This window comes from Nerophis lumbriciformis, linkage group LG11, assembly GCF_033978685.3.
Source record: "Nerophis lumbriciformis linkage group LG11, RoL_Nlum_v2.1, whole genome shotgun sequence".
Lineage (NCBI taxonomy): Eukaryota > Metazoa > Chordata > Actinopteri > Syngnathiformes > Syngnathidae > Nerophis > Nerophis lumbriciformis.
The window spans coordinates 21,971,237-21,998,464 of record NC_084558.2 but is presented as its reverse complement, the minus strand read 5'-3'; the positions used below and the strand labels follow the sequence as shown (position 1 = coordinate 21,998,464).

Here is a 27,228-nt window from a genome sequence, read left to right as displayed (position 1 = left end):
AATGCAAGATAACCAGATATGCATACTGATGTTGTAGACAACAGCAGAATTGGATCCCCCAGCACCAGAGGAGAAATCTTCTACCTTGGGGACATCCCAAGTCTGAGAATGGTCCCACTGAACCAGGGGCGAAATCATAGGAGTGCCAACTGGTACAGGGTATTTAACTCCTGAACATAGCACATTACCATCCAAGTTGATGCTAAAAAGAGGCATACGGTATTTTTAAAAAATGGCAGTGTAATTGAATTCAGAGTAAGGCATTTGCTTACCCATTCATGTAAAGTTTGCCAATGTTTGAGAGAAAGAATTCCAGGTTATTGGTGTGACCTCTCTTCATGAGGGGAAGTGAAGTACACGTCTGCTTCAGGCTACGCTTGAGAATGGCCTGTGGAAGATAATAGGCAGTAGAAAAAATATGTAGCTCACAGTAGTTCAAAGGTTTCTTTCAGAACAATAGCTTTCAAAAATCACCAGTATAAAAGTAAATATTAGGGGCGTAATGATAAGCACTCTCGAGTTATTTGTTTCATTTGACAAAATACAGTAATCCCGGTTCTGCATCTCTCGTGAACAAGGGGGTCATACTGCTTCCGTCTTATCCACTTGTATTTGTTTACATCACGGTCGTCCAAACTTCCGTGCTACAGGTTAGGAGTAAAACAATTTGTTCACATTGTCCAAAAAAGTCGACAATAACATTTGTCACCGACAAATTAATTTGTCCATAATAGTCTGTGATGTCACCGCTTGTGTTTTTCCGGATGGACACAAACGTGCGCTTGTCAGCGTAACCACTGATCAGCGGCAACAGAAAGAGAAAAATGGCTGTGGCCACTGGCAACCGGGATTGAAATCATTGAACGTATGGGAACATTTTACTTCAAACATGTTAAATCTGTGAGTGTCGGACATCTGGAGGATGTGGTCTCTGACCCTCCTTGGTAATATAATTAGCTTGTTACCAGAGACATTAAGTTGTCAGAAAAACTGACTGAACTATCATTGAAAGCCAATGGTTAGATTAGAGCCACTGAATTGGTATACACCTCATAATCCGATTAGTCGAACAATCGTTAATAGTCGATGACTAGTCGACTATAGTAGTTAGTTTCAGCCCTCTTGGGGCCAATAAAAACAAGTTGCTGGCCACAAATGGACCCGGGCTGCACTTTGGAAGATCCTGGTTTGCTTACTTCACCGGGAAGGCAAAGCGTTCTCAAAGGATGAAACAAGTTCTCCTGGCTTTTCCTTGTCAATATCATTAGCCATGACTCTCAAAGCTTGGGCTGCACGCTTGGAGGTGCTCTGCAAACTTATGCGCTTAGCCTTTCACGGCTGCTTTTTTTGCACACTTTACACACATGTGGAGATGGCGTGCATGCATGGATCTTCTCTCCCACGCCAAATGTGTTGCCTTTCACAGCCGCTTGTATTTGATTACAGAGTTAACACACAGAGTTAACACACGACACAAAATAATTTGCTGTCTCTCACACAATGAAATTGAAAGTTCTGTACTGCAAAAATGATCATATATATGGATAGGTTGATTGGCAACATGAAATTGGCCCCAGTGTGTGAATGTTGTCTGTCTATCTGTGTTGGCACTGCGATGAGGTGGCGACTGGTCCAGGGTGTACCCCGCCTTGTGCCTGAATGTACGTAGCTGAGATAGGGTCCAGCACTCCCCGGTACCCCGAAAGGGACAAGCGGTAGAAAATGAATGGATGGATATATACTGTACATATATATATATATATATATATATATATATATATACACATACATACATACATACATACATACATATATATTATATATATATATATACATATATATATATATATATATATATATATACATACTGTATATATATATATATATATATATATATAGTATATATATACAGTATATACATATATACATACATATATATATATATATATATATATATACAGTATATATATATATATATATATCAGTGACGTGCGGTGAGGTTCATGGCTGGTGAGGCACTGACTTCATCACAGTCAGATTTACAAACATATGAACCCTAAAGAGTATCTTATTCACCATTTGATTGGCAGCAGTTAACGGGTTTTGTTTAAAAGCTCATACCAGCATTCTTCCCTGCTTGGCACTCAGCATCAAGGGTTGGAATTGGGGGTTATTAAATCACCAAAAATTATTCCCGGCCGCGGCTGCCCACTGCTCCCCTCACCTCCCAGGGGGTGATCAAGGGGATGGGTCAAATGCAGAGGACAAATTTCATTACACTTAGTGTGTGTGTGTGACAATCATTGGTACTTTAACTTAACTTTAACTTTACACATACAAACTGTAGCACACAAAAAAGCACATTTAATAAAAAAAAACTTTATTATGGTCTTACCTTTACTTATAAAATAAGTCCATGAGCCGCCGTTGTGCTGGATTAATGCACCCCCTGACGAGAGTGTTATATCAACTAAAGCCCTCACTTAAACTTTCCACGTGCAAGATTGAATCTATTTAATAAAGTGTAACCGAGGGTTTATAAATGTCGCCTATACTGTATGAAACTACAAAACATCAAACACGGAGGCTCTAGTTTACACGAGGACCACTTTATTTACCTTCTTTCAAAAACTTCCGCTCAACTCCAACGTGTCATCACTTCCGCTCTTAGCGCCTTCAAAATAAGAGCTCAAGGCATATACTGTATAACAGCGCATAACAGGAACTTAACATCACAAAGAGGAAAGCCCATAAAAATAGGTTACAAAAGTTATTTAATAAGAAGCCAAAAACTGCAAAAACAATAATGTTCGTGTTGGAGGAGTTGTGAATTAGGTACACCTGCAGTCTGCAGGTGCACCTAATGTTGTGGCCCTGCAGTCATTCACAACTCCTCCAACACTAACATTATTGTTTTTGCACTTTTTGGCTTCTTATTAAATAACTTTTTTTAAATAGATTCAATCTTGCACGTGGAAAGTTTAAGTGTGGGCTTTAGTTGATATAACACTCCCGTCAGGGGTTGCCGTGCATTCTACGGCGGGGGTGCAGGAGGCGAGCCTCAGCCAGTGCGTCTTTTGCAGCCGTTTTATGATCGCTCAGCACAAGAAATACTTTACACACATACAGTTGTTGACAAAATACACTGTACATTATATACCTCAGCTAACTAAACTATGGAAATGTATAATATAATTCATATAGCAATACGGTCTCACTGCACAGCAGGCCAGCAGTTAGCCGAGTCCGCAATCCATGGTGAGGCACAACGCAGTGACGTGCCTCAAATGGCTGCTGTTCACCGCACCGTCTGTTCTCAGTATTTGAACGGCAAATGTGAAAATTCAGCGATTTTAAATAAAAATAATCTAAAACGGGTTAAATTAAATGGAAAATAACTTTATAGTATAATCACTGGATACATATAACAATTTAAAAAAAATATTCTTTTTACATTTTTTTTCTTTCCATTTTTTTTCTTTGCACGTCACTGATATATATATATATATATATATATATATATATATATATATATATATATATATACATATATATACATATATACATACATATATGCATATATACTGTATATACATACATGCCTGCATACATACATATGTACATACATACAGTATATACATACAAACATACTGTATATACATATGTACATACACATACAGTCATGGTCAAAAGTTTACATACACTTGTAAAGAACATAATGTCATGGCTGTCTTGAGTTTTTTTGTGATAGAGTGATTGGAGAACATACTTGTTGGTCACCAAAAACATTCATGAAGTTTGGTTATTTTATGAATTTATTATGGGTCTACTGAAAATGTGACCAAATCTGCTGGATCAAAAGTATCCATTCAGCAATGTTAATATTTGGTTGCATGTCACTTGGTAAGTTTCACTGCAATAAGGTGCTTTTGGTAGTCATCCACAAGCTTCTGGTTGAATTTTTGACCACTCCTCTTGACAAAATTGGTGAAGTTCAGCTAAATTTGTTGGTTTTCTGACATGGACTTGTTTCTTCAGCATTGTCCACATGTTCTCAATGGGGTATGAGTCAGGACTTTAGGAAGGCCATTCTAAAACCTTAATTCTGGCCTGATTTAGCCATTTCTTTACCACTTTTGACGTGTGTTTGGGGTCATTGTCCTGTTGGAACACCCAATGCGCCTAAGACCCAACCTCCGGGCTGATCATTTTAGGTTGTACTGATGAATTTGGAGGTAATCCTCCATTTTCATTGTCCCATTTACTCTCTGTAAAGCACCAGCAGTTCCATTGGCAGCAAAACAGGCCCAGAGCATAATACTACCACCACCATGCTTGACGGTAGGAATGGTGTTCCTGGGATTGAAGGCCTCACCTTTTCTCCTAAAAAACATATTGCTGGGTTTTGTGGCCAAACAGCTAATTTTTTGTTTCATCTGACCACATAACTTTCTTCCAGAAGGTCTTATCTTTGTCCTTGTGATCAGCAGCAAACTTTAGACGAGCCTTAAGGTGTCGCTTCTGGAGCAAGGGCTTCCTTCTTGCATGGTAGCCTCTCAGTCCATGGCGATGCAAAACACGCTTGACTGTGGACACTGACACCTGTGTTCCAGCAGCTTCCAATTCATTGCAGACCTGCTTTTTGCTGGTTCTCGGTTGACTCTTGATCATCCTGACCAATTTTCTCTCAGCAGCAGGTGATAGCTTGCGTTTTCTTCCTGATCGTGGCAGTGACAAAACTGTGCCATGCACTTTATAGTTACGAACAATTGTCTGCAGTTGCTCTGACCTTAAGCTGCTTTGCAATGGCTCCAAGTGACTTTCCTGACTTGTTCAAGTCAATTATTCGTTTTTTCAGATCTGTGCTGAGTTCCTTTGACTTTCCTCTTGTCGCGTTTGTAACCGAGTCTAATGACTGCATCACATAAGTAAATAGGCTCAGAGAAGTCAACAGGTGTCGTCAATCATAATCACTCACATGAAGTTAAGAGGCCATGCCATGAAGCTAATTTGATTTGATTGTAACTTTTCTACATCACCAAAATTGATAATGTATGTTGCTGTATGTATACTTTTGACCCAGCAGGTTTGGTCACATTTTTAGTAGACCCATAATAAATTCATAAAAAAACCAAACTTCATGAATGTTTTTTGTGACAAACAAGTACGGTATGTGTTCCAATCACTCTATCACAAAAAAAGAGTTGTAGAAATGATTGGAAACTCAAGACAGCCATTACATTATGTCCTTCACAAGTGTATTTTGACCACGACTGTATATGTATGTATATACATATATACATACATAAATACATACATACACATACATATATATAAATATATACATACTGTATATACACATACATATACAGTCGTGGTCAAAAGGGATGCTGGTGCTCACCCAGTATGTGCTCCAATCACTCTATCACTAAAAAATAAGAGATGTAGAAATTATTGGAAACTCAAGTCAGTCATGACATTATGTCCTTAACAACTTTTGACCACGAATGTATATATATACACACATATTTTAGATGCATCGCAATTCGGACATGGACGATTATAAAATCGATTAGTACACGTCAATAATCGATGTATTTATTGTAAATTAAGTAATGTAGACACACACACACACACACACACACACACACATACAGTATATATAAATATATATATGTATGTATATATATGTATGTATATATATATATATATATATATATATATATATATGTATATATATTCCAACATGTATGTATATATATATATATATATATATATATATATATATATACATACATGTATATATATTCCAACATGTATGTATATATATATATATATATATATATATATATATTCCAACATGTATGCATGTATATATATATATATATATATATATATATATATATATATATACACATATACATATATATATATATATACACATACATACATACGTTATATATATATATATAAATATACATAAGTTATATATATAATAAAACACTTACTGAGACATTGTGATTAAAGGCTAAATAACTAACTACTATGTATATATATATATATATATATATATATATATATATATATATATATATATATATATAAATATATATATATATATATATATATATATATATATATATTCCAACATGTATGTATGTATATATATATATATATATATATATATATATATATATATATATATATATATATATATATATATATATATATATATACATACGTTATCTATATATATATATATATATATAAATATACATAAGTTATATATATAATAAAACACTTACTGAGACATTGTGATTAAAGGCTAAATAACTAAACTTTGATTGATTGACTGATATGAACGTCGCTCCTCTTTTACTTCTCAAACCACCTCCTCGATAGACATCATCTATAATCAAACAAAATGCAACAAAAATGCAACAAACAGCGAAATATGAACGCAAAGGGTAAAAAACATCTACGATCTGATATAGTATCACTTTTCTGCAGAACTTTGTTGTAAAAATCTGCTACTGCGTCTGTCACTGACACCCACGTTTCAGGCTGTGTGTTCTGGAAAGAAACTCCGCACAACTAGCTTGGCACCTCATCTGAGTTGCTGTGATGTAAATTACCGTAATAAGTCGTATCACTCATACCAACCATTGAAACACGTTCTATAGTTCAAGACTTACTGTAAATGGAAAACAGAACTGTACATCATAAAGGTGGCTACAGTTTCATTGTTAAAGGTCTAAAAAAATTGGGGGGAAATGTCCAGTGGGCCGGATGGAAAATCTTAACGGATCGTAATTTGCACAGGTCTGTTATACCATGTATGATCTTTAATTGTAATGCAAGAAATTGATGATTTGGTGCAAAACTAAATGTAACAAATCTATGTCTTAGACCAACAATAAATAACAGACCAAATTTGCTTTGAATACCTGAAGAAGAGCATGAGGGGCTATCTCCAAGACAACAGCGTTGTCAGGCACCAGGCTCAGGCCCTCTTGGAACAGAACAGGGCTCACAAGGTTGTTGACATGGTAGTCCGCCGAACTATAGAGAGCAAGCTGCGAGTCCCACTCTGACTGAGGTATGCTGGTGCTCACCCAACGGGATGAACGCTGCCTTGGATTCTTAATCACCTACACCCAAGACAATCAGTATTATATAATCTGTCAGTGTGGTGCATCTCATAGTTACTCAGGTTAATGGTAATGTTTGTTAAAAAACGGCACATCTGCATACCGCTTTTAGGGCAGCTAAGAGGGCTGGGGCGATGGCTGTCATGTAATAGGAGTGGAAAGCCACACCAGCGCTGCGCACTTCCTTTGCAAACACTCCTTGCTCTTTGAGCTCCGACACAAACTTACTGACTGCATCCTGATGAACAAACAGAACACAGTTTATGCACGTAGCTCCAGTGGAAATGAATATTACCTACTGTACATGAAGGTTGCTAATGTTACTCTAATGTTGAGTGTCGATTGTAGTTGCTACCTAATTCTGTGAAAAGATATCTGACCTGCGGACCAGAGATGGTGACTGTGTCCTCAGCATTGTGGCAGGCTGGGACGACGCCCTTCGGACACTGAGTCATACACTCCTTCCAGGTCAACCCTGAAACGTCAAACACCAAAACAATAAACTGACGCCACTGGGCCAGAAACATTCCACATAAGCCAAATTAGCAAATACATTTGTGCATATGTCAATTTATAATATTTTTGTATGATATTTACTTCCGCTAGAAAGTTATGTATATGCTGTGGTTTGTCTGTCTGTTATTTAGTTACCAACATAACTAAAAAGGTTATGGGCGGATTTTGAAGAAACTGTCAGGACAGAAATGGGATTAAGAATAGTTGACTAAATTTAGGGGGTGATGTGGATCATTTCTACTATGCTACCTTAAATTTACATTAAGTGTCTCAACTTCCCTGTGATATACAAAACCAGTTTCCTTTAAGTAATATAGACATTGATCAGAGCTGTTAATCTAGTTTATGGAGGAATGTAGATAATCATAGAACTGGCATCCAATGTTATTAAACAAGTATAGATTTTGAATCAAGAATCGTTTTGAATCGAGAAATGATTCTGAATCAAATCCTTAGCCCCAAGAATCAAATCAATATATTGAAAACATATTTTTTACCCTAGCTGGGATGGGACAGGAGTGAAAATGCACTATCATGGCACCCTCTAATGTGCACTTCTCTTACCCACTGCAGCCATGCCACCGGGAGGAAGATCTGCCTCTTTGATGCAACGGCCTCTCCAGTAGGCTGCGAGAATGGCCTCTTCATGACTGAGGGAGCCGTCAGCATAGCCGCATGCCAGCTCTCCCACTGAGTGGCCCACAATACCGTCAGGCTGTAGACCCAACTTAGCCAGTAGGTCTATCTGAGCTATCTGCAAACAGGTGATGCACACAGCACCATACTTTTGAATCTTATGTGTTTTTCTATGAGGATTAGGTCAAATGTGCAAATCCACATCTTCATAAATATTAGAAGGTCAAAGTCATCATGGTTATCAACCATGGCCTTTAAATGTCTCTCTAGAAGGGTCTATATTACATTCACGTTTTAGAAACTTTCTTCTTTATCATCTTCCTATGATATAAAGTTGATGTTTCCTGATATTGTCACAACTCTACCTGGATAGCGGCCAGACCAACAAAGGCATGAACGGTGTCTTCAAAAGTTGATTCATCAGCTTCCATGAGCAGGTTTGAAATGACTAGGCCGGTGTCCTTCAGGGCCATGTCCGACCGTATTATGGACTCTCTGAAGTCAGACAGCTGCATTAAGCTGCGGCCCATGCCTGCCCACTGTGTCCCCATACCTGGGGTTGGAGCATAATGCACAGTCACCATAAAAATCCCACTTATGTGAGGAATAATATTAACCAGTCAACAGCTTAGTACTATTGAGGAAATATAAACTCTTACCTGAGCAGACGTACCAGAGTGGCCTGGGAGTGGCCTGCGCCTGCTGCACCTCCTTAATGTCAGTCTGAGAGTCAATCAATGTGTAGCCTCGATAGGGCATGCTAGTAGTAGTACACCCAGAAACTTCATTGAGCAAAGACAGAAAGCTGTCATCAGCTCTGTGTTCCTGCGCCTTTTGGAGCAGTGCATTCACAGCGGCCTCAGTACGGCCACAGGCCTGAATTACTCGTGGTACCGTCCTGGTCTCAGCCGGTGCCTGAGTACTCCTCTCAGTGGGGCGAAGAATCACATGGACATTTGTGCCCCCAAATCCAAAGGAGTTAATTCCGATGATTCCTCCACGTACTGAGATAGGCCGGTCAACAACTTGAAGTCGGTTATCAGTGAGGGCAGGAATGTCGGTGTTAGGACTGTTGAAATGCAGGTTGGGAGCCCACACTCCTCGCTCAAGAGAGAGCAGCACCTACAGAAAATGGATTCCGTCAACAATTATTGTTTTTTTATATAAAGCGTCTAAGTTCTGAGGAAAAGCACAATACAAATGGATGAATTTGCTTGGCACCCCTGAGAAAACCAAGTTAATTATGGGCATGCCTATAAGAAATAGCAGCCTCTAATGATGCAAAACATCAATAGTTGCTAGCATGCTTAGCATTGTTAGGTTTTCCCAAAATTAAAATAGGTAGCTGTCAGGGCTTTATGTGCATAGTACCTATCCTTATCGCTGGAGACGTTTTGCATTTTTGTAATACTACTTCATTGGCAAACTGCACAGTCATAGCCAAAAAGCCACCGAGTTGGTCCAAAATGCCAGGCCAGAGGTTAAAAATAATATATTATATATTAGGCTTCATCGATCATTTTGAAAATAATTGATTTGTATTTAGTGAAGAGCAGCAAACAAACAGAATCAAGATTAAAAACCTAGCAGCTAACACCATCTTATATACTTGACTTGCATTACAGACGTTTTACTCAAACACATATGAAAACATGTTAGCATCTACAGTTTGTAATTCCAACCAGATGTTTGTCCAACAATCAAACACCACTCCTCCAATTAATACCTTTTCAAATGTATATCTGTTACATTTTTGAATACATTGTCACTCAATTTATCATACTTTAGTCTTTAGTAGTTATATATTTACTGGTTTGAATGAGTAATATATGGTGATAATCCTAAAAATGATTTAAGTACAATTTCTATGTTATGTGTATTTATAGAAGAAAGAATAAAAGGTTTTTCCCTGAAATACGCATTAAGTTAAATTACTCGATTAATCTAACAAATGAATCAATGTATTACACAATTAATAAAATAATCGATAGTTGCAGCCTTATTATATACTATAATATACTATATACAATATAATAATTTGCCTTGTAAAAAAAAGCGCATTTCTATCATTGCCATGGCAACAACAGATCACCTACTTAAAAGTTGGTCTATAATTCAATTAAAAAAGCGCAAAACTTCTCATGTTGTGGACCAAATTCAACACTTACGGTATGTTATTGTTAAAAAAATATTTGCAGTGCTTACAGGAACATTGATACAAAAATGGTAAGAAAATGTACAGTACATGTATGGACGTCATGTTGATGATTTAAAAAATTGTTATAGAGTGTATTTACACACAGCCTTTACTGTCAAAAGAGCAATTTTACCCCATCTCACACTAAAGACAAATAGTGTGGAGCCGCAACACATGACAGAGCTTATGAACTTTGGAAAGATGTATATATTTTTTTCAAAATGTTACAAATAATTGAATACAACAAACAAAAGTGTGGCGTGCATGTATAACGTACAGATGACAGCTGGTGTAACTATGCAAGAGTTTAAGTACATTGCGTAAACCTCATTTACGCCTCAAACATACTACGAGTCTGCAGACTACACTGCGCGTACTCAAAGCGGACGTCTGCAAGGCCAAGATCACATTTCAGGACGGCGCTCTGTGCACTTATGTCACACGGAACACTACTTGGCACCTAATTTTCATATTGACTCACATTACATGTGACGTGCATCTGCATTGTGTCACCAAAGCATATCATAAAATAAAATCAGGCCACTGTATCAATTAAATTCAAACAATTTCAGCCATAGTTAACGTGCCCAGCCAACAACTGGGCTGCAACACTTTGCTCGGAGAGCTGTTACCGAGTTCTACTTCCTGAGAATTCACTTCTTGTAGCATTTAATGGTCATACTAAAATCTTTTTTGTTCACTGCTTTGCTGAGGGAGCAGGCAAAGCAGCTCTGCTTCTTGGTCATTAGTGTATGATACCAACGCTTGTGGGAACTGTAGTGTTTTACAGAAATTTCACAGGACATTCAGCGCACAGTCCGCTCCATTCAGTCTGAGGCACAGCAACACGACACCTCCTTTACACCCCCTTGCTTTCCTCAAGCTCATCCAATGACCAATCAGAATTAAGCACAAACGCATTCACTGACTTAAAGAAAGTCTACAAATATAAAACTCTGCACAGTGGTGTTACAAAAATCTCAGAGCTCAGCAAAGGGAGGCACAACAGGGAGGCTGAAGAGGCCCATGCGGGCACTGGCCTAATGGTAGCGTGCCAGGGCCCACTTCACACCTACAGTAGATTTGGCATGTTTAGCTAGTGCGAGCACAAAGATTTGTGATTAAATTTGGTTTAATTTTTTTTTCCAACTGAGAATTTGTATTTATTTATTTAAGTTACATTTTTCCTTACATAAATGACGATCTATTTTATTTATTTGTTTCTGTTGATTTAGGGTAGCAATTATTTACCTTCTAATTACAGTACAATAGTAAACAATTCTACAGTAATGAGAAATAAAAGTTTATATCCTTTAAAAGGGGAACTGCACTTTTTTTGGAATTCTGGCCATCGTTCACAATACTTATGAGAAAAGTTTTTTTCCTCCCCATTCTAACATGTAAAAATCGGCTCATTCTAAGTAGCTAGCAATGCAGCTAATGGGAGCTATCCATTCTGCACTTTAAATCACTTTAAAAATGCATTCAAAAACCGTCAACAATACTTTATTTACGTCCCGTAACCTACATAATAACCAAACTGTAGCAACATTGTTATTTTCAGAGCGAACACTGAGGAACAATTTTTCTAGCATTGTAACACATCGGCATGCTTCGGTATTAGCCATAAAAGCTAGCTACGGTGAGAGATAAGCTTAGCTTCTACTTGAGCACCTGAATCGTGTTTGAGTTTGTAATGCACAACACAATGCAATAGGATACCAATCTGTACTGACTGAAAAACATGAACAATCATATTACAGTATCTGTAAAGTATTAGCCCACATTTCATGGTGTGTTTGTACACAGCTAGCTCGACAGCATATGTACTGTGGTTGTAATAACAAGCATGACGTGCTGTGTGTATCATGGTCAATATTATAGTGACTCATTCGATGGTCAGTTTGGTCCAGCTGGCCAGGGAAGTTTTTTTAAGTTGACTTCGGGTAAACACACTATATATGTTAGCATAGCTTGACTCCAAGTTCCACATTTACAGCATCAAAGTCACGCTGACCTCAGTCTTCCGTCTGCTCCAACGTTTCACCCTTCCTTAATGCTATCTTCTAGAAGCAGTTATTTCATCCTCCATATATTCAGCTTAAAAAAATATAAGGTTGTAAATCCTCATTTGTCCAAAGATAGTCGTCTTCGTTGTCTGTTACCAAGTTTACCATGATTAGAAAACACTCGTGTTTGTTTCCCGGAAGTAGGAACACACATTCGTTGCTGGAAGTTGGAAGTGTGCTGCTAAACGGAAATCAGTGCGCCGAGGAAATAAGTTCCGGCAATGCTTAAAATGACTAAAATACGGTAAATATTGAACATATTACATATTGTTATAAACATGTCTGGTACTACAAACCCCGTTTCCATATGAGTTGGGAAATTGTGTTGGTTGTAAATATAAACGGAATACAATGATTTGCAAATCCTTTTCAACCCATATTCAGTTGAATGCACTACAAAGACAAGATATTTGATACTCAAACTCATAAACTTAATTTTTTTTTTGCAAATAATAATTAACTTAGAATTTCATGGCTGCAACACGTGCCAAAGTAGTTGGGAAAGGGCATGTTCACCACTGTGTTACATCACTTTTTCTTTTAACAACACTCAATAAACGATTGGGAACTGAGGAAACTAATTGTTGAAGCTTTGAAAGTAGAATTCTTTCCCCTTCTTGTTTTATGTAGAGCTTCAGTCGTTCAACAGTCTCCGCTGTCGTATTTTACGCTTCATAATGCGCCACACATTTTCGATGGGAGACAGGTCTGGATTGCAGGCGAGCCAGGAAAGTACTCGCACTCTTTTTTTATGAAGCCACGCTGTTGTAACACGTGCTGAATGTGGCTTGGCATTGTCTTGCTGAAATAAGCAGGGGCGTCCATGAAAAAGATGGCGCTTAAATGGCAGCATATGTTGTTCCAAAACCTGTATGTACCTTTCAGCATTAATGGTGCCTTCACAGATGTGTAAGTTACCCATGCCTTGGGCACTAATGCACCCCCGTACCATCACAGATGCTGGCTTTTGAACTTTGCGTCGATAACAGTCTGAATGGTTCGCTTCTCCTTTGGTCCGGATGACACGATGTCGAATATTTCCAAAAACAATTTGAAATGTGGACTCGTCAGACCACAGAACACTTTTCCACTTTACATGAGTCCATCTTAGATGATCTCGGGCCCAGAGAAGCCGGCGGCGTTTCTGGATGTTGTTGATAAATGGCTTTCGCTTTGTATAGTAGAGCTTTAACTTGCACTTACAGATGTAGCGACCAACTGTATTTAGTGACAGTGGTTTTCTGAAGTGTTACTGAGCCCATGTGGTGATATCCTTTAGAGATTGATGTCGGTTTTTGATACAGTGCCGTCTGAGGGATCGAAGGTCACGGTCATTCAATGTTGGTTTCCGGCCATGCCGCTTACGTGGAGTGATTTCTCCAGATTCTCTGAACCTTTTGATGATATTATGGACCGTAGATGTTGAAATCCCTAAATTTCTTGCAATTGCACTTTGAGAAACGTTGTTCTTAAACTGTTTGACTCTTTGCTCAAACAGTTGTGGACAAAGGGGTGTACCTCGCCCCATCCTTTCTTGTGAAAGACTGAGCATTTTTTGGGAAGCTGTTTTTATACCCAATCATGGCACCCACCTGTTCCCAATTAGCCTGCACACCTGTGGGATGTTCCAAATAAGTGTTTGATGAGCATTCTTCAACTTTATCAGTATTTATTGCCACCTTTCCCAACTTCTTTGTCACATGTTGCTAGCATCAAATTCTAAATGATTATTTGCACAAAAAAAAAAGTTTATCAGTTTGAACATCAAATATGTTGTCTTTGTAGCATATTCAACTGAATATGGGTTGAAAATGATTTGCAAATCATTGTATTCCGTTTATATTTACATCTAACACAATTTCCCAACACATATGGAAACGGGGTTTGTACATTATATATAAACTTGCAGTGTGTATACAAAATGTTGATGGAGGGTTTTGAAGTTGATTTAGAGGGCTTTAAAGGCTACAACGGTGACTCCCATCAGCCACATCTTGCAAGTGTTTATAAAAAAAAAAGGGTGTTTTTGTCACTCATAATGATTGTGAACAATAGGCAAAATAAAAAAAAAAAAGTACATTTCCCCTTTAAATGGTTACTGGCATTATTATTATTATTATTATTACTATTATATATATTATGATTACATGACATTATAATTACTGATTAGTTTTTATCCGTTATGTCTTCAGTTTAAGAGCATGATGTAGACAAAAGCTCTGAGTCTGTCTGCATAAAGCCAAATTATTTTGAAAGTAGATTGCATATTGTTCTAATGTGTGGCACCTTGATACAAGAATATGTTGATTGACAGTCTAAAAGTAACATGTCATCCTTCACTCATTTCCTTCGCTTTTTTTTAAATTTTTATGTAAAAAATATAGAAATCGCAAATCGAATCACAATCGCATTTTTGGAGACAAAAATTGCAATTAGGTTTTTCCTCAGAATCGTGCAGCCTTACTTTCCTTCTTTTGGCACAATTAAATTAGGTAGTCTACGGCCCAGTAAAGCATGTTTACATCAATGTAATGAAATGCATATTGTATTGATTATAATTTTCAGAATAACCCAACAAAACATACTGCCATCTCTCATACCTTTGCCATGGCAGCTAGACCAGATGCCGGTTCTGGGTGGCCCATGTTGGATTTGGTGGAGCCAATGAGCAGTGGTTCTCGTTTGGACTGACAAAACACGTTGACAATGCCGTTCACTTCCTGTGGGTCACCCACCTACATGTTTGTACAGGGGGCCCAAACACAACACAGGCAAGCTCAGTGGGGCGTGTACTTCATGATAAAAAATCCACATTTTGTGTGTGTACTTTATAAGGGTTTGACAACATTTCAAGGGTCTTAAAAAAACAGTGGTGAAAAACAAAAAAAGTACAGTAAGTCGTGTCCACTGACCTTTGTTCCGGTGCCGTGGGCTTCAACATATTCGACCTGTTCCGGTGTGATGTTAGCCTCCTGGTAAAGGGAGTTAACCAGAGTTCGCTGCATCTCACCAGAAGGAAACGTTACTCCTGTAAAGTGAAGGACAGTCAGTAAAATCAATTTCCACATATATAAACATGTAACCACATGAATATTAACAATTAATAATGATGGATTATTTGAGGTTTCAAATATGCTTAAAACTTCACATCACATGATTATGCAATTCAACATGTCCGATAAGGAGTGGGAAGAAGCCCATAAAATCCGATAAATAACCATTCAAAAAGCGCCAACAATACTCAATTTACATTTCATGACTTGAACATTAACCAAGTATTAGTGATATTATCATTATAAACGCTAACGCAGACAAACTATCTAGAGCGGCGCCGCGATCACTTCCTGTGTGCCTATGTTTACATCATCGAGTGGTCTGCTGCTTCCTCGCCTCCTTGCTCCCTGTAAATTTATACTAGATCATAAATCATGCCTCTCACCTGAAAAATGGATGGCTGAGAATATAATCCAACAAGTTGGGACACTGACAGCCGTTTCCGACTTGGAATTGGCGAGGACGACACAAAAAGCGCTTCCCCCACCCTCCACCCAGTTTCTTTGTGAGGATTACGAGTCATTCTTCATCTAAATGGGAATATATAAACATCCTAGCAGTCGACATTCTAATGACAGCAGACATTGTACAGTAAGTGATGTTTTATTATGTTTGTTGACTCTCATGAAGTCTGCAGTGAGCAGAAATCAGTGAAGGAAAAAAAAAGCAAACGTTGTGAATCGTTTTTGAAATTAATGCGCCGCGTATGTTTAAAATGATCAAAATAGGTAAATATGAAATGTTATTATATATGTGCCCGTTACTACATTACATTTATACTTACATGATGTCTATAAAACCCTAATGGATGTGTGTGGATGTTTTTAGGGGCTCTAAAGGCAGAATTGAACGGCTCTCATAGACTCCATTGTAAGCGGACTTTTGATCAAATGTATTTAATATTTAGAATGCATTAAAAAAAATCCATCCGTCATGTTTTTCATAATGATTGTGAACAACAAACAAAATTCCCAAAAAAGTGCAGTTTCCCTTTAAACTTGCAAATATCAAACTGTTTGAAAACAGCAACCATTTAATAAAATACTCTTATTTTTAATGTAATACACTTTATAGCATATAAATAGTGTTGTCCTGATACCAATATTTTGCTACCGGTACCAAAATGTATTTTGATACTTTTCCGAATAAAAGGGACCACACAAAATGGCATTAATGGCTTTTTTTTAACAAAAAATCTTACAAATCGAAGAACAATTTTGTCCTTAAATAAAATTGTGAACATAATAGACAACCTGTCTTTTAATAGTAAGTAAGTAAACAAGGCTCCTAGTTTGGCTGCTGACGTATGCAGTAACATATTGTGTCATTTGCCATTCTATTATTTTGTCAAAATTATGAAGGACAAGCGGTAAAAAAAATTATTATTAATCTACGTGTTCATTTACTGTTAATATCTGGTTATTTTCTGTTTTAACATGTTCTATCTACACTTCTGTTAAAATTTAATAATCACTTATTCTTCTGTTGTTTGGATACTTTACATTAGTTTTGGATGGTACTACAAATTTGGGTATTGATCCGATACCAACTATTTACAGGATCATACATTGGTCGTATTTAAAGTCCTCATGTGTCCAGGGACATATTTCCTGAGTGTATAAACATAATATATACTTCAAAAGATTTTGTGACTACAAAAAATATCGATGTAATCATTGTAGTATTGACTAAATATGCTCTTGTACTTAGTAACATTACAGTGGATGTCAGGTGTAGGTCCACCCATGGCATTTGTTTACCGTACATTGAAGAGCTGTAGCTTTTGTTAGCGGTGACGCCAATGAGCTATTGTATCCACCTACGGTGTCCAGTGAAGCATGTTTAGCTATTCCTCGTCCTGCAGGGATGATACTTGTAAGAAACATACTTTATTTGTCGCCATGGAGGCGAGGATTAGTGATTTAGAAGTAGCTAAAACAATGCTGACTGCGGATGGACGTTAGCCGCTAGCTAGCCATTTTTTAAAGCACCTGTTGCTGAGCGGTGTTTCAGTGTTATAACCTTTATTGTTAAATTTTTAAACCAAAATGTGTCCATTCCACCTTTTCTGTCGATACACCGTGTCTGCTTGTAAGTACTCCGTAATTATGTGTTGCCTAACATGTTCTTTTGCTTGTAAAATCATCAATGTCACTATGTGACGACGGTGCGCCATAATGGCCGCAAAGAAAAAATAAAAATACAAATAAAAAAGGGAACCGGCATTTTTCAAAGGGATTATAGAACCATTTTTGATTAATTAGTACCACAGTACTTTACTAGTACATGTTTACCGTACAACCCTAAATAGAATAGAACTTTATTGCCATTGCACTTAAAAAGTACAACAAAATGTGTTTCAGCTGGGGTTGCAAAATTCCGGGAATATTCAAAGTTGGAAACTTTCCATGGGAATTGACGGGAATTAATGGGAAATAAATGGGAATAAATATTGAATGCAACATGCTAGATCTTGCAGCATGATTATTAGCTGAAACAACCTGATTTAATGCAAATTCAGTTGAATTTCAACCCAGCACTGTGCATTCCTCCATCACATGCACAGATAATTCCCAGCATGCTACACACTACAGCAGGGCTATTGAGGCCACACTAGTATTTGAGCACAAGGACTTCATCCAGTCAGGTAAGTTTTGATGATATTACTGGGGTAAATATATTTGATCTGTGGTATATAAGTTTAATAGAGGTATAATTGCTTGTTACTGTATAACTTCCACTCAAGCTAGCTAGCGGTTCCTGTACTTGTTAAATGATTTTGGGGCCAATATCTCTAGCTAGCTAGGTTTATGTACCTCCACAGTCTCATAATGAACTGAAAATATTGTGGGAAATGTGTTGGATCGTTTGGTCTGATATAAATAAAAGATAAGGGGTAAAAAGATGCATCAAAATTAATCATGCAATTGTCGGTGCAATTATAATAATCATATTATATATGTAATCATTTATTTGTAATTGAATCAAATCGTGAGACACCTAAAATGGCAGACCTGTATGATATTGTAAAATTTACATATGCGGTTCTGCTGGTGGAATAATTTTGATAATCTATTGTCAACATTATTGTTGCTGCTGGATTGTTCCTCTATGTAGTGAAGAAAACATTTCCAGATCCTTTATATTGAAGATTGATGTAATTCCATTGTCAATATGCGCTCATTGCGCTGTAACTTGTGGTTCAACTAGAAATATTTCTAATATAATAAGATTACATTACAATACATTAGAGTGAATTTAATTAGACTGACTATAATTATTTTAACTATTAGGTATAGAAAGCCGCACTAATGAACCACATTAGGGGTGTCCAACACGTTCTAATGGTTCTCTGTATTTTGTTAAAATAAAATCAATTAATTATTAATTGGAAAGATAGATTACACAATTTTTCTTTGTCAACTATATAACGCAAAGCTAAAATGTTGATGTTTGTTCAGATATCTTAGATTATACTGTACAGTATTCATCAACATTAGATTAGTTTTAGCATGTTTATTGTGCAAAATCCATCTGTCAAAATGGCCCCCACAACCTTTGATTTTTCTGTATTGAACATTAAAAATATTGCCATCGCTAGCAAATGTTTGGACACCCCTGACCTGACCAAAACAATAAAGATAACAAAAAAAGGGGAGGCTCTGTTCTAATTTCACCCTTTGTAAGAATGAAGTCAGGCAAACCATGAAAGCAAACATTAGGGTTTTGTGCTGCAGTGGCAGTGCTGCCTCCTCACCCTGTTCTTTGTATCCGTCTGTGTTGCTGCCAGCGTTCAACACAGTGGCATAAACTCTCCTTGCAGCCGACCGCTTCGTCAGCAACACAGCCACTGCTGCCTCAGAGCGACAGTATCCATTTCCTTGCCAAAAAAATTAGAAGAATATCAGTTTTGTGAAGATTAATGCATCCATCCATCAATGTTCAACCGTTTGTTACTTTTGGGGTCGCAAGGTGGGAGCTGGAGCCTATCCCAGCTGCGCTCGGGTGGAAGGCGGGGTACACCCTGGACAAGTGGTCACTTCATCGCAGGGTCAACACAGATAGACATAACATTCACACTCACATTCACACACTAGGGACCATTTAGTTTTGCCAATCAGCCTATCCCCAGGTACGTGTCTTTGGTGGTGGGAGGAATGCGCTAGCATACAAAATAAACTGTTTCAACAAAATGTTCTTGTACCTTTAGAATCAAACGACTTGCAGGTCCCTTCAGGACTGAGCATGCCAAGTTTCATGAACTGCACTGAGGTGTTCGGTTTAAGGAGCAGATTGACTCCCCCGACCAGAGCAGCATCACATTGGCCCATGCGGATGGCGTGGAAGGCATTTTCTAATGCCAGCAGGCTGGATGAGCAGGCTGTGTCTATAGCTGTGCTGGGGCCTGCAGCAGGAAAGACATTGTTGCAGACAGTGAGGACATCAGGATGTGTCCATGTCAGCATCCAAGAATACAGCAATTTGTCTCTGCAAGCTGCGTGTGTACCATTGAAGTCAAAGAAGTAGGAAAGTCTGTTGGCCAACATGGCACGCTGGCAGCCAGTCATGCTGTAACCAAGAAGCTCCTCTGGGTCTCTGCTGAAAGCCTCACCAGCCTCCGAGCCACTCACTCCTATGTAGACACCTGTCTTGCTGCCACGTAGAGTTGTTGGGTTTAGTCCTGTGAAACAACACATTCAGGTCATAATTAAGAGTCAGGCGGTACTCGTGTTATGATGTTGTGCGTTACGTTTTATGGTTATGACACATTAATGTGTTCTGTGGAAAATGTTAGTGACTTCGGTGTTGATTTAAGTATATTTTAAGTGTCAGTTCTGACCTAGACTGAAACTGTCGAAGCCAAACTCATACATTGACCAATAACCTCCTTTAACCAGACTGCACTGGTACTTCAACTTAAGAACAAGATTTGTTCCACGGTCAAGCTTGTAACTCAGAACACTCTTATCTCAAAATCAGCCCCGCTCATTGCAACTGCGCACTAGCTTTCTTAGTTTTGATGGTTGGAAGGCAGGATGTCAATCTCTTAGTAGCGGTCAAATACGCCTGACAACTGTCTAATCAAATTCTACTTTAACCAGTGGTAAAAATGGTGCTAATTCAGGTATGATCGCAACTTAAAGCATAACAAAAAGCTAAACGACCGCTCAGATCTCAAATTACTCATAAGTTAATGTACTCGTAAGTTGAGTTACCACTGTATATTTGCTTTTAAGTTACACGTTCCAGCTAACAAACAACTTTTATGACACCATTTTATACTTCTGATTATACACTTAGCAGGGTCCTTACCTGCATCTACAATGGCCTCGTAGGCGACCTCCAACATGACACGGAGCTGAGGGTCCATGGTGTTAGCTTGTTTAGGATGGACTCCAAAGAAAGCTGCATCAAAGTGGCTGATGTCCTTCAGTTTACCGTTTCTCTTCGGGAGACCGTACAGACCTGGAGAAAAATATAGCAGGATAAGGAAAAGCAATTAAAAGTGTGACGATTTGAAGGAGTATTAAAGGAGCATGTCGAATATGCAGCTTATACGGTATTATTGAAACTACTGTTAGAAAAGAGTGTAATTCGATTTACACCACCACACAACACCATCAAACCGGCAAAAGAGTGAAGACCATAAAATAAATCTTTAAGGGGGGGTATACTTCAATTCCCATTTTCCCCTGAAGTATAAATGTCTTATTAACATAAATCCAACATATTGTTGTGAAGTGAATTAATTAACTCATATTATGTTTTGCATATGGTGAATGTTTATATTCATCTTGGAGAAAACAAACCACCAGTTTAACTAATAGGTATTTCAGTTTGGACATATAATAACATAGGGCCCTTTAGTATTGACATTTGTGTGTGGATTGGATTAGTTCTCGCGGAAGAAAAGGAAATAAAATCGGACCTTGGTATGCCCTATCCGTGAGAAGAGACTACATGTTTAGTTTAATGCCAACATTTAAGTTACGACCGGCATCTGTTGTCTTTCCAGACACTTACACACACAAACATCCCCTTTATGGTCAGGAGGCGCTCTCCTGACCTAGCACACACACAGAGACAGGAATGAGGAATATAAAACTCCAAGTTAGGAGTGCCTCATTTTTGACTTGACCTCCTACAGGAACTGTAGTCCTGTAAAATGACGCTGGCTTGTAATAAAGCAACTTTTGGTTCAGTAAAGCGTCGCCGACGTCTCTTTTGATCCAGCCGCACTGCCGTGTCATCCCTCTGTCCGGACGAGGATGACAAGACCAGTAATACACATCAGTTGCGAATTGATAAAGGAGATAGAGGCTAGCTTTCAGCACACTTTCAGCAACACAAACAAGTTTTGACGGCCGCACTACTCAGTTTAGCTTGAACGTATTTAAAATAAAAAAATATATATAAATATGAATTTGTGTGTAGTATTTAATTAGCTTATTATTGAATGCTGTATTAAATAAACAAATTGTCTGGCTGTAAGAATGATGACAAGGGGAAAACTAAATAGTCAACTAACCCCCTAAGAAAGATTCAGACAAGCTTTGAAAGAATGTCATGTGGTCAGATGAGACTGAAATTTGACTATTTGGCATCAACTGGACTTTAAAATTAGCCGAATAACACCATCCATACTGTCAAACAGAGACAGAAACATTATGCTTTGAGGTTGTTTCTCTGATAAAAATCCCTTGTGACCAACTCCAAGACACATCTGACCTCTGTGTTTGCCAACTAGGATTTCTCCACCAAGTACTTTAGACACATTTTGCTTTGGGATCAAATTCCCTCAATCCACAAAAACCGAAACATATTGTTTTTTTTGGTAATATAAGATAAATATAGAAAAAAGTTATGATTTCTATATATTTGTGCTTAAAAAAGCTAAAAAAAAAACAACCCAAAAAAACATTTAGTTTTACCAGTAATATGTACAACAGGCAAGATGTTCTTTTTATTGTTCCTCAGAATAGTAAATAAAATAAAATGAATTAATTATTATTTAGATGCATTATTAGATATTATACAAATTTGCTTTGTCTTTGTTTTGTTAAGATGGTTTAGCATAGCATCCTTATAGTACAAATTGTATCCTTCATTGTTTCTGTAAGCAGCCCTTAACTGGAAGAAGTTTGGACACCTCTAATCATTATTACACTCCAAATAAACCAAGTCATAAATGTTTTACAACATACATGATCTGAAGTGACAGCTTGAAACGTGTTTCATCTTATCAATGTGACAGATAATGTCATATCTTATCACAATTTTATTGCTTACATTGATCACACTTTGACAGCAAGATGACTAAAAAATACATAAATCCACAAGATATACAGTACAGGGTATGTGAAAAACCATCCTATCAAAGACTGAGTAGTGTGGATTTCTGTAAAACAACTAAATTAAGTTGTGCCTAAGGAGCGATTCCTTCCTCACAAACAATCATATCTAATTATAATTTTTTCCAAAGGTACCCAAGATTTCATAGAACTGAGGTCATTAGAAAAACCCTACACTGTAAAAAATGACCGTGAAAACTACAGCAAGCAATTGTTGAATAGCAACAGTGAAACACTATAAATGCTGTGGATTCCTGCAAACCAAGAAACAGTAAATTACCCTAAATTACTATGGTTATAATACATAGAAAACCCTTGACTTTATTGTGAGAATAATGAAAACATGTACAATGCATTTAGGCAAATACTGTAATCTCACAAGCATGCAAATACTACAATACATTTACGGTATTATGTCTAAATTTAAGATTTTGCAGATTGTACATTCATATTTACAGCATACCTTAATTGTTTCGGGGTTTGTGTTAAAGCATTAGCCGAGTTAATATTTGGCTAACTTGTTTTTTGTAGCAAGTCATTTTAGACATTGAGGGGTTATGTCTATGTGCTTCAAATCGAAATTAACCATGCTGTGTGTTTTGGTGGGCTGGAACTCGTTGCAAGCATCTATTTAAAAGATACAGAGCATTTAAGGCTTTTGATTGATTGATTGATTGATTGATTGATTGATTGATTGAAACTTTTATTAGTAGATTGCACAGTACAGTACATATTCCGTACAATTGACCACTAAATGGTAACACCCGAATACGTTTTTCAACATGTTTAAGTCGGGGTCCACGTAAAACAATTCATGGCAAATGTTTAATAAAGTGAATTACATTTATTTAGCGCTTTTTCTCAAGTGACTCAAAGCGCTTTACATTGTGAAACCCAATATCTAAGTTACATTTAAACCAGTGTGGGTGGCACTGGGAGCAGGTGGGTAAAGTGTCTTGCCCAAGGACACAACGGCAGTGACTAGGATGGCGGAAGCGGGGATCGAACTTGCAACCCTCAAGTTGCTGGCACGGCCGCTCTACCAACCGAGCTATACCGTCCCAATAGCTCACTTGAAGGAGCGTGATGCGAAAGGCCGTGTTGTGAGTTGTCCAGTGAAAGGTTGTACAAATACTTTCAAGTTAAAACCCTCACATGTCTCGGAAACACATGCATTTTGCAGATACTAGTATTGGTGACAGGGCAGCACGGAAATGCATGGTTAACGCTCGTGCCTCACAGTGAGGAGGTCCTGGGTTCGAGTCCCGGGATAGGGGTCTTTCGGTGTGGACTTTGCATGTTTTCCCCGTGACTGCGTGGGTTCTCTCCGGTACGCTGGCTTCCTCGCACCTCCAAAGACATGCACCTGGGCAACACTAAAATTGGCTCTAATTTGTTTTACGGTGAATTATTTTACCGTAAATTCTATAGGTTTTTTGTAAACAGATTAACAATAAAAAACATTTTATATAGTAATTTACCGTAAGCAAAAAGTTACCAACTGTAAAATTAACGGATTCAACATCAACATACCGTAATGTCCGACACATCGTGACTATTTTTACGGTGATTTCACAGCTGTACCGTAAATTGTGCAGATGTCTTTTTTTACTGTGTACAACATATACATTTAATAGAGTACATTTAAGGCCTGTGCTAAAAATAATCAAAGGCATAATCAGGTGCAGGGGCACTTACTGCATTGATAGAAAAGTACTGTTGCATAGACACAGTTTATGTGAAGTAACTATTTTACAATGACAGGATATTGTTATCCCAAATTCAAATTCAGTATTTGTTAAATAAACTATGTACTCACCTGGTGTCCACCTGCGGTCATCCTCCGTCACCATGTCCACTCCATTAATGAGGTTCTCCCAGAATTCCTCCAGGTTGTTGGACTCAGGTAAACGGCCCGATATACCTGTAATGACTATGTCATCCATTTTGGGTTACTGTAAACAACAAAGGGAAAAGTGTCAGCAACAAGAAAGGTAGTTAAAATTCAGAATTGATGAATTACAGAAATATGTCATAAACTGATCTGACTGGGTGTAAAAGTACTCTACTAATGATGCACTGTCACTGGTGTCACTGATCAACCAGTCAGTGAAGTTTTCATATTGCATTTCTATAACAGTCTTAAGCCATACCTAGTTCTGTTGTTATAATAGCCTTTTATACAGCAGTCAAACAAAAATACAACAACGATACATCATTCACACACAGCTTTGTGTCAGGTAGACCAGTGATTAATGAACAAATACATTTTGATGAGGATCTGGATAAAGACGCACATACAGGAATTTGTTTTCACCATTTCAGTCACAATACATTAGTAGAACTGCCCGTCATTCTCCATGACATTCTGCTAAATGATCCAACAGATAAACAAGTTTCTTCCCTCAGTACAGTTAACCTCTTCCGTCTTCCGTCACCTAAACCATGTTTCCAAAATGTAAAAAAATACGGGTTTTCACTGCATTTAAATAGATCTTGGATGTTCTTGGTATGAAAGGAACAAAAAGGTTTGTAGGATTGGTGTATTTGACATTGTATTTATGTTTTATGCTTTTGGGAAGTAAAAACAGTAGATTTCTATTTTTGTCTAATGCAAAAAAATAAGTGTTTAGACTTAACCTCCTAAACTCTGTGCTTGAAAGGCTTGCTGGAAAAAGAAATATCCTAAAATACCCATTTTCTCTGCATCAACAAGGTCTCAATGGATGATCTTGGTATCAAAATAAAGGTGAGACTTTAATGGTTACTTGTAAGGGTGCACAATAAATAGGCAGTTATGAGGAATTATGGCGTCATTTATATAACGTTAAAAGAATGGCTCAGAAAAATAAAACAAATATAATTTAATCGAATGAGGCAAGATTACCCTTGTTGTGCTGTAGGTGGGTTAGAGTGAGCAAATCAAGTGCTCCTGCTCTACTACATGTGCTCACTGTAAACAAACATTGAGTGTTTATGTGGGACTTCCTCACTGTTTCAGAGGAAGACTATTCAAATGCTATTTGCACCAACTTTTCTCCAAACATTTAAAATATTATGCTTCAACACATCAAACCTTATCAGCCACCTCAAACAAAAGCATTGCCACAACCGTGTTTAGAATTCCTGCAAAGACGCCTGCAAATAACTCTACCATATCATATACTGTAGAATTTGATTCAGGTAGAATTAAACAATGTCTAAGATCAATATATTCAAGGAATGACCACAAACTAAATACCAGTAGTCCTGTTCTAAAGGGTATATATTAAGTGGAAACTAAAACTGTTAGTTTTCACATACAGTATAGGATAATTATAAATCATAAACATATTCAGATATGATTTCCTGTTTGCTGTTATTTGGTATAGTCGGAAGACATTAATGCAACCAGAGAAGAGAGGAAAGATATTTTTAACATACCAAAAGACAAAAGCAAACAATGTATTCATTCACTGTAAATATGCTTTTGTAGAAAAGCATGTGTAATCATGTCGGCATTGACTGGCAGGTTTGGGAATGAGGAGACCCAGTAAATACGCCTGAACGAACAATAACAGTGGACAATGTAGTCGATGGAGACGAATGTACAAATGATGTAATGTGTGTGCGTGCGTGCACGTGTTTGTGTGTGTGTCTTCCTCTTTGTTCCCTGTTTCTGGGCGAAGCTTTTCTGTGTCAGCAGGTGCTCTCAACAACCAATGCTTAGAGTAGATGGCTACTCTCCTCTGGATTTAAGTCAACCGGCTGTTGTTTTAAACATCCCTGATTAAATATTAATGTTTTTTTTTTAGTTCTCTCACGACAAAACATGACTGCTGAATCCAAAAGTTGAAACATCAGCCCCAATGCTCAAATGTCAAACTTAAGGCCTGGGGGCCAAATATGGCTCGCCACATCATTTTATGTGGCCTGCGAAAGCCTGAAAATAATATGCATCAATAAAGTATTTTATCTTTTCTTACTAAATGTATATATGTTTTGACAGAAAAAATACATGTACTAAATGCAATTGCATATATTTTATTCAATATTATCTAATAATGTAACAAATATTATATTAATACACATTTACATTTTTACAGTTAATGTTTTTCATAAAATTAAAATAAATAATGTCTACTTGACTTATGTATAAATTTGTAATAAAAATGTTGGTAATAATAATAATGTAATGGTACGTTTTAGGTAGGAAAGCAGTTATAATTTCTAATAATAATGAATGTTTCCTAATTATGTAACAAATATCATAC

The 27,228-nt window shown here is 37.4% G+C and overlaps 1 protein-coding gene across 1 annotated transcript in view; it reads right to left on the bottom strand.

The window, feature by feature from the left end:
* The window catches only part of fasn (fatty acid synthase), an 88,042-nt gene that overhangs the window by 37,325 nt on the left and 23,489 nt on the right, over positions 1-27,228 (bottom strand). The window contains exons 2-16 of the mRNA XM_061967060.2: positions 24,795-24,930; positions 20,937-21,089; positions 20,131-20,304; positions 19,828-20,028; positions 19,381-19,503; positions 15,482-15,597; positions 15,170-15,304; positions 8,963-9,425; positions 8,669-8,856; positions 8,232-8,421; positions 7,532-7,626; positions 7,255-7,389; positions 6,948-7,151; positions 273-388; positions 27-202 (exon numbers count right to left, since the gene is read on the bottom strand). Of these exons, the coding sequence (XP_061823044.1) occupies positions 27-202; positions 273-388; positions 6,948-7,151; positions 7,255-7,389; positions 7,532-7,626; positions 8,232-8,421; positions 8,669-8,856; positions 8,963-9,425; positions 15,170-15,304; positions 15,482-15,597; positions 19,381-19,503; positions 19,828-20,028; positions 20,131-20,304; positions 20,937-21,089; positions 24,795-24,921 (2,596 nt within the window). The 5' untranslated portion in view covers positions 24,922-24,930. The remainder of the gene's footprint in view (positions 1-26; positions 203-272; positions 389-6,947; positions 7,152-7,254; positions 7,390-7,531; positions 7,627-8,231; positions 8,422-8,668; positions 8,857-8,962; positions 9,426-15,169; positions 15,305-15,481; positions 15,598-19,380; positions 19,504-19,827; positions 20,029-20,130; positions 20,305-20,936; positions 21,090-24,794; positions 24,931-27,228) is intronic.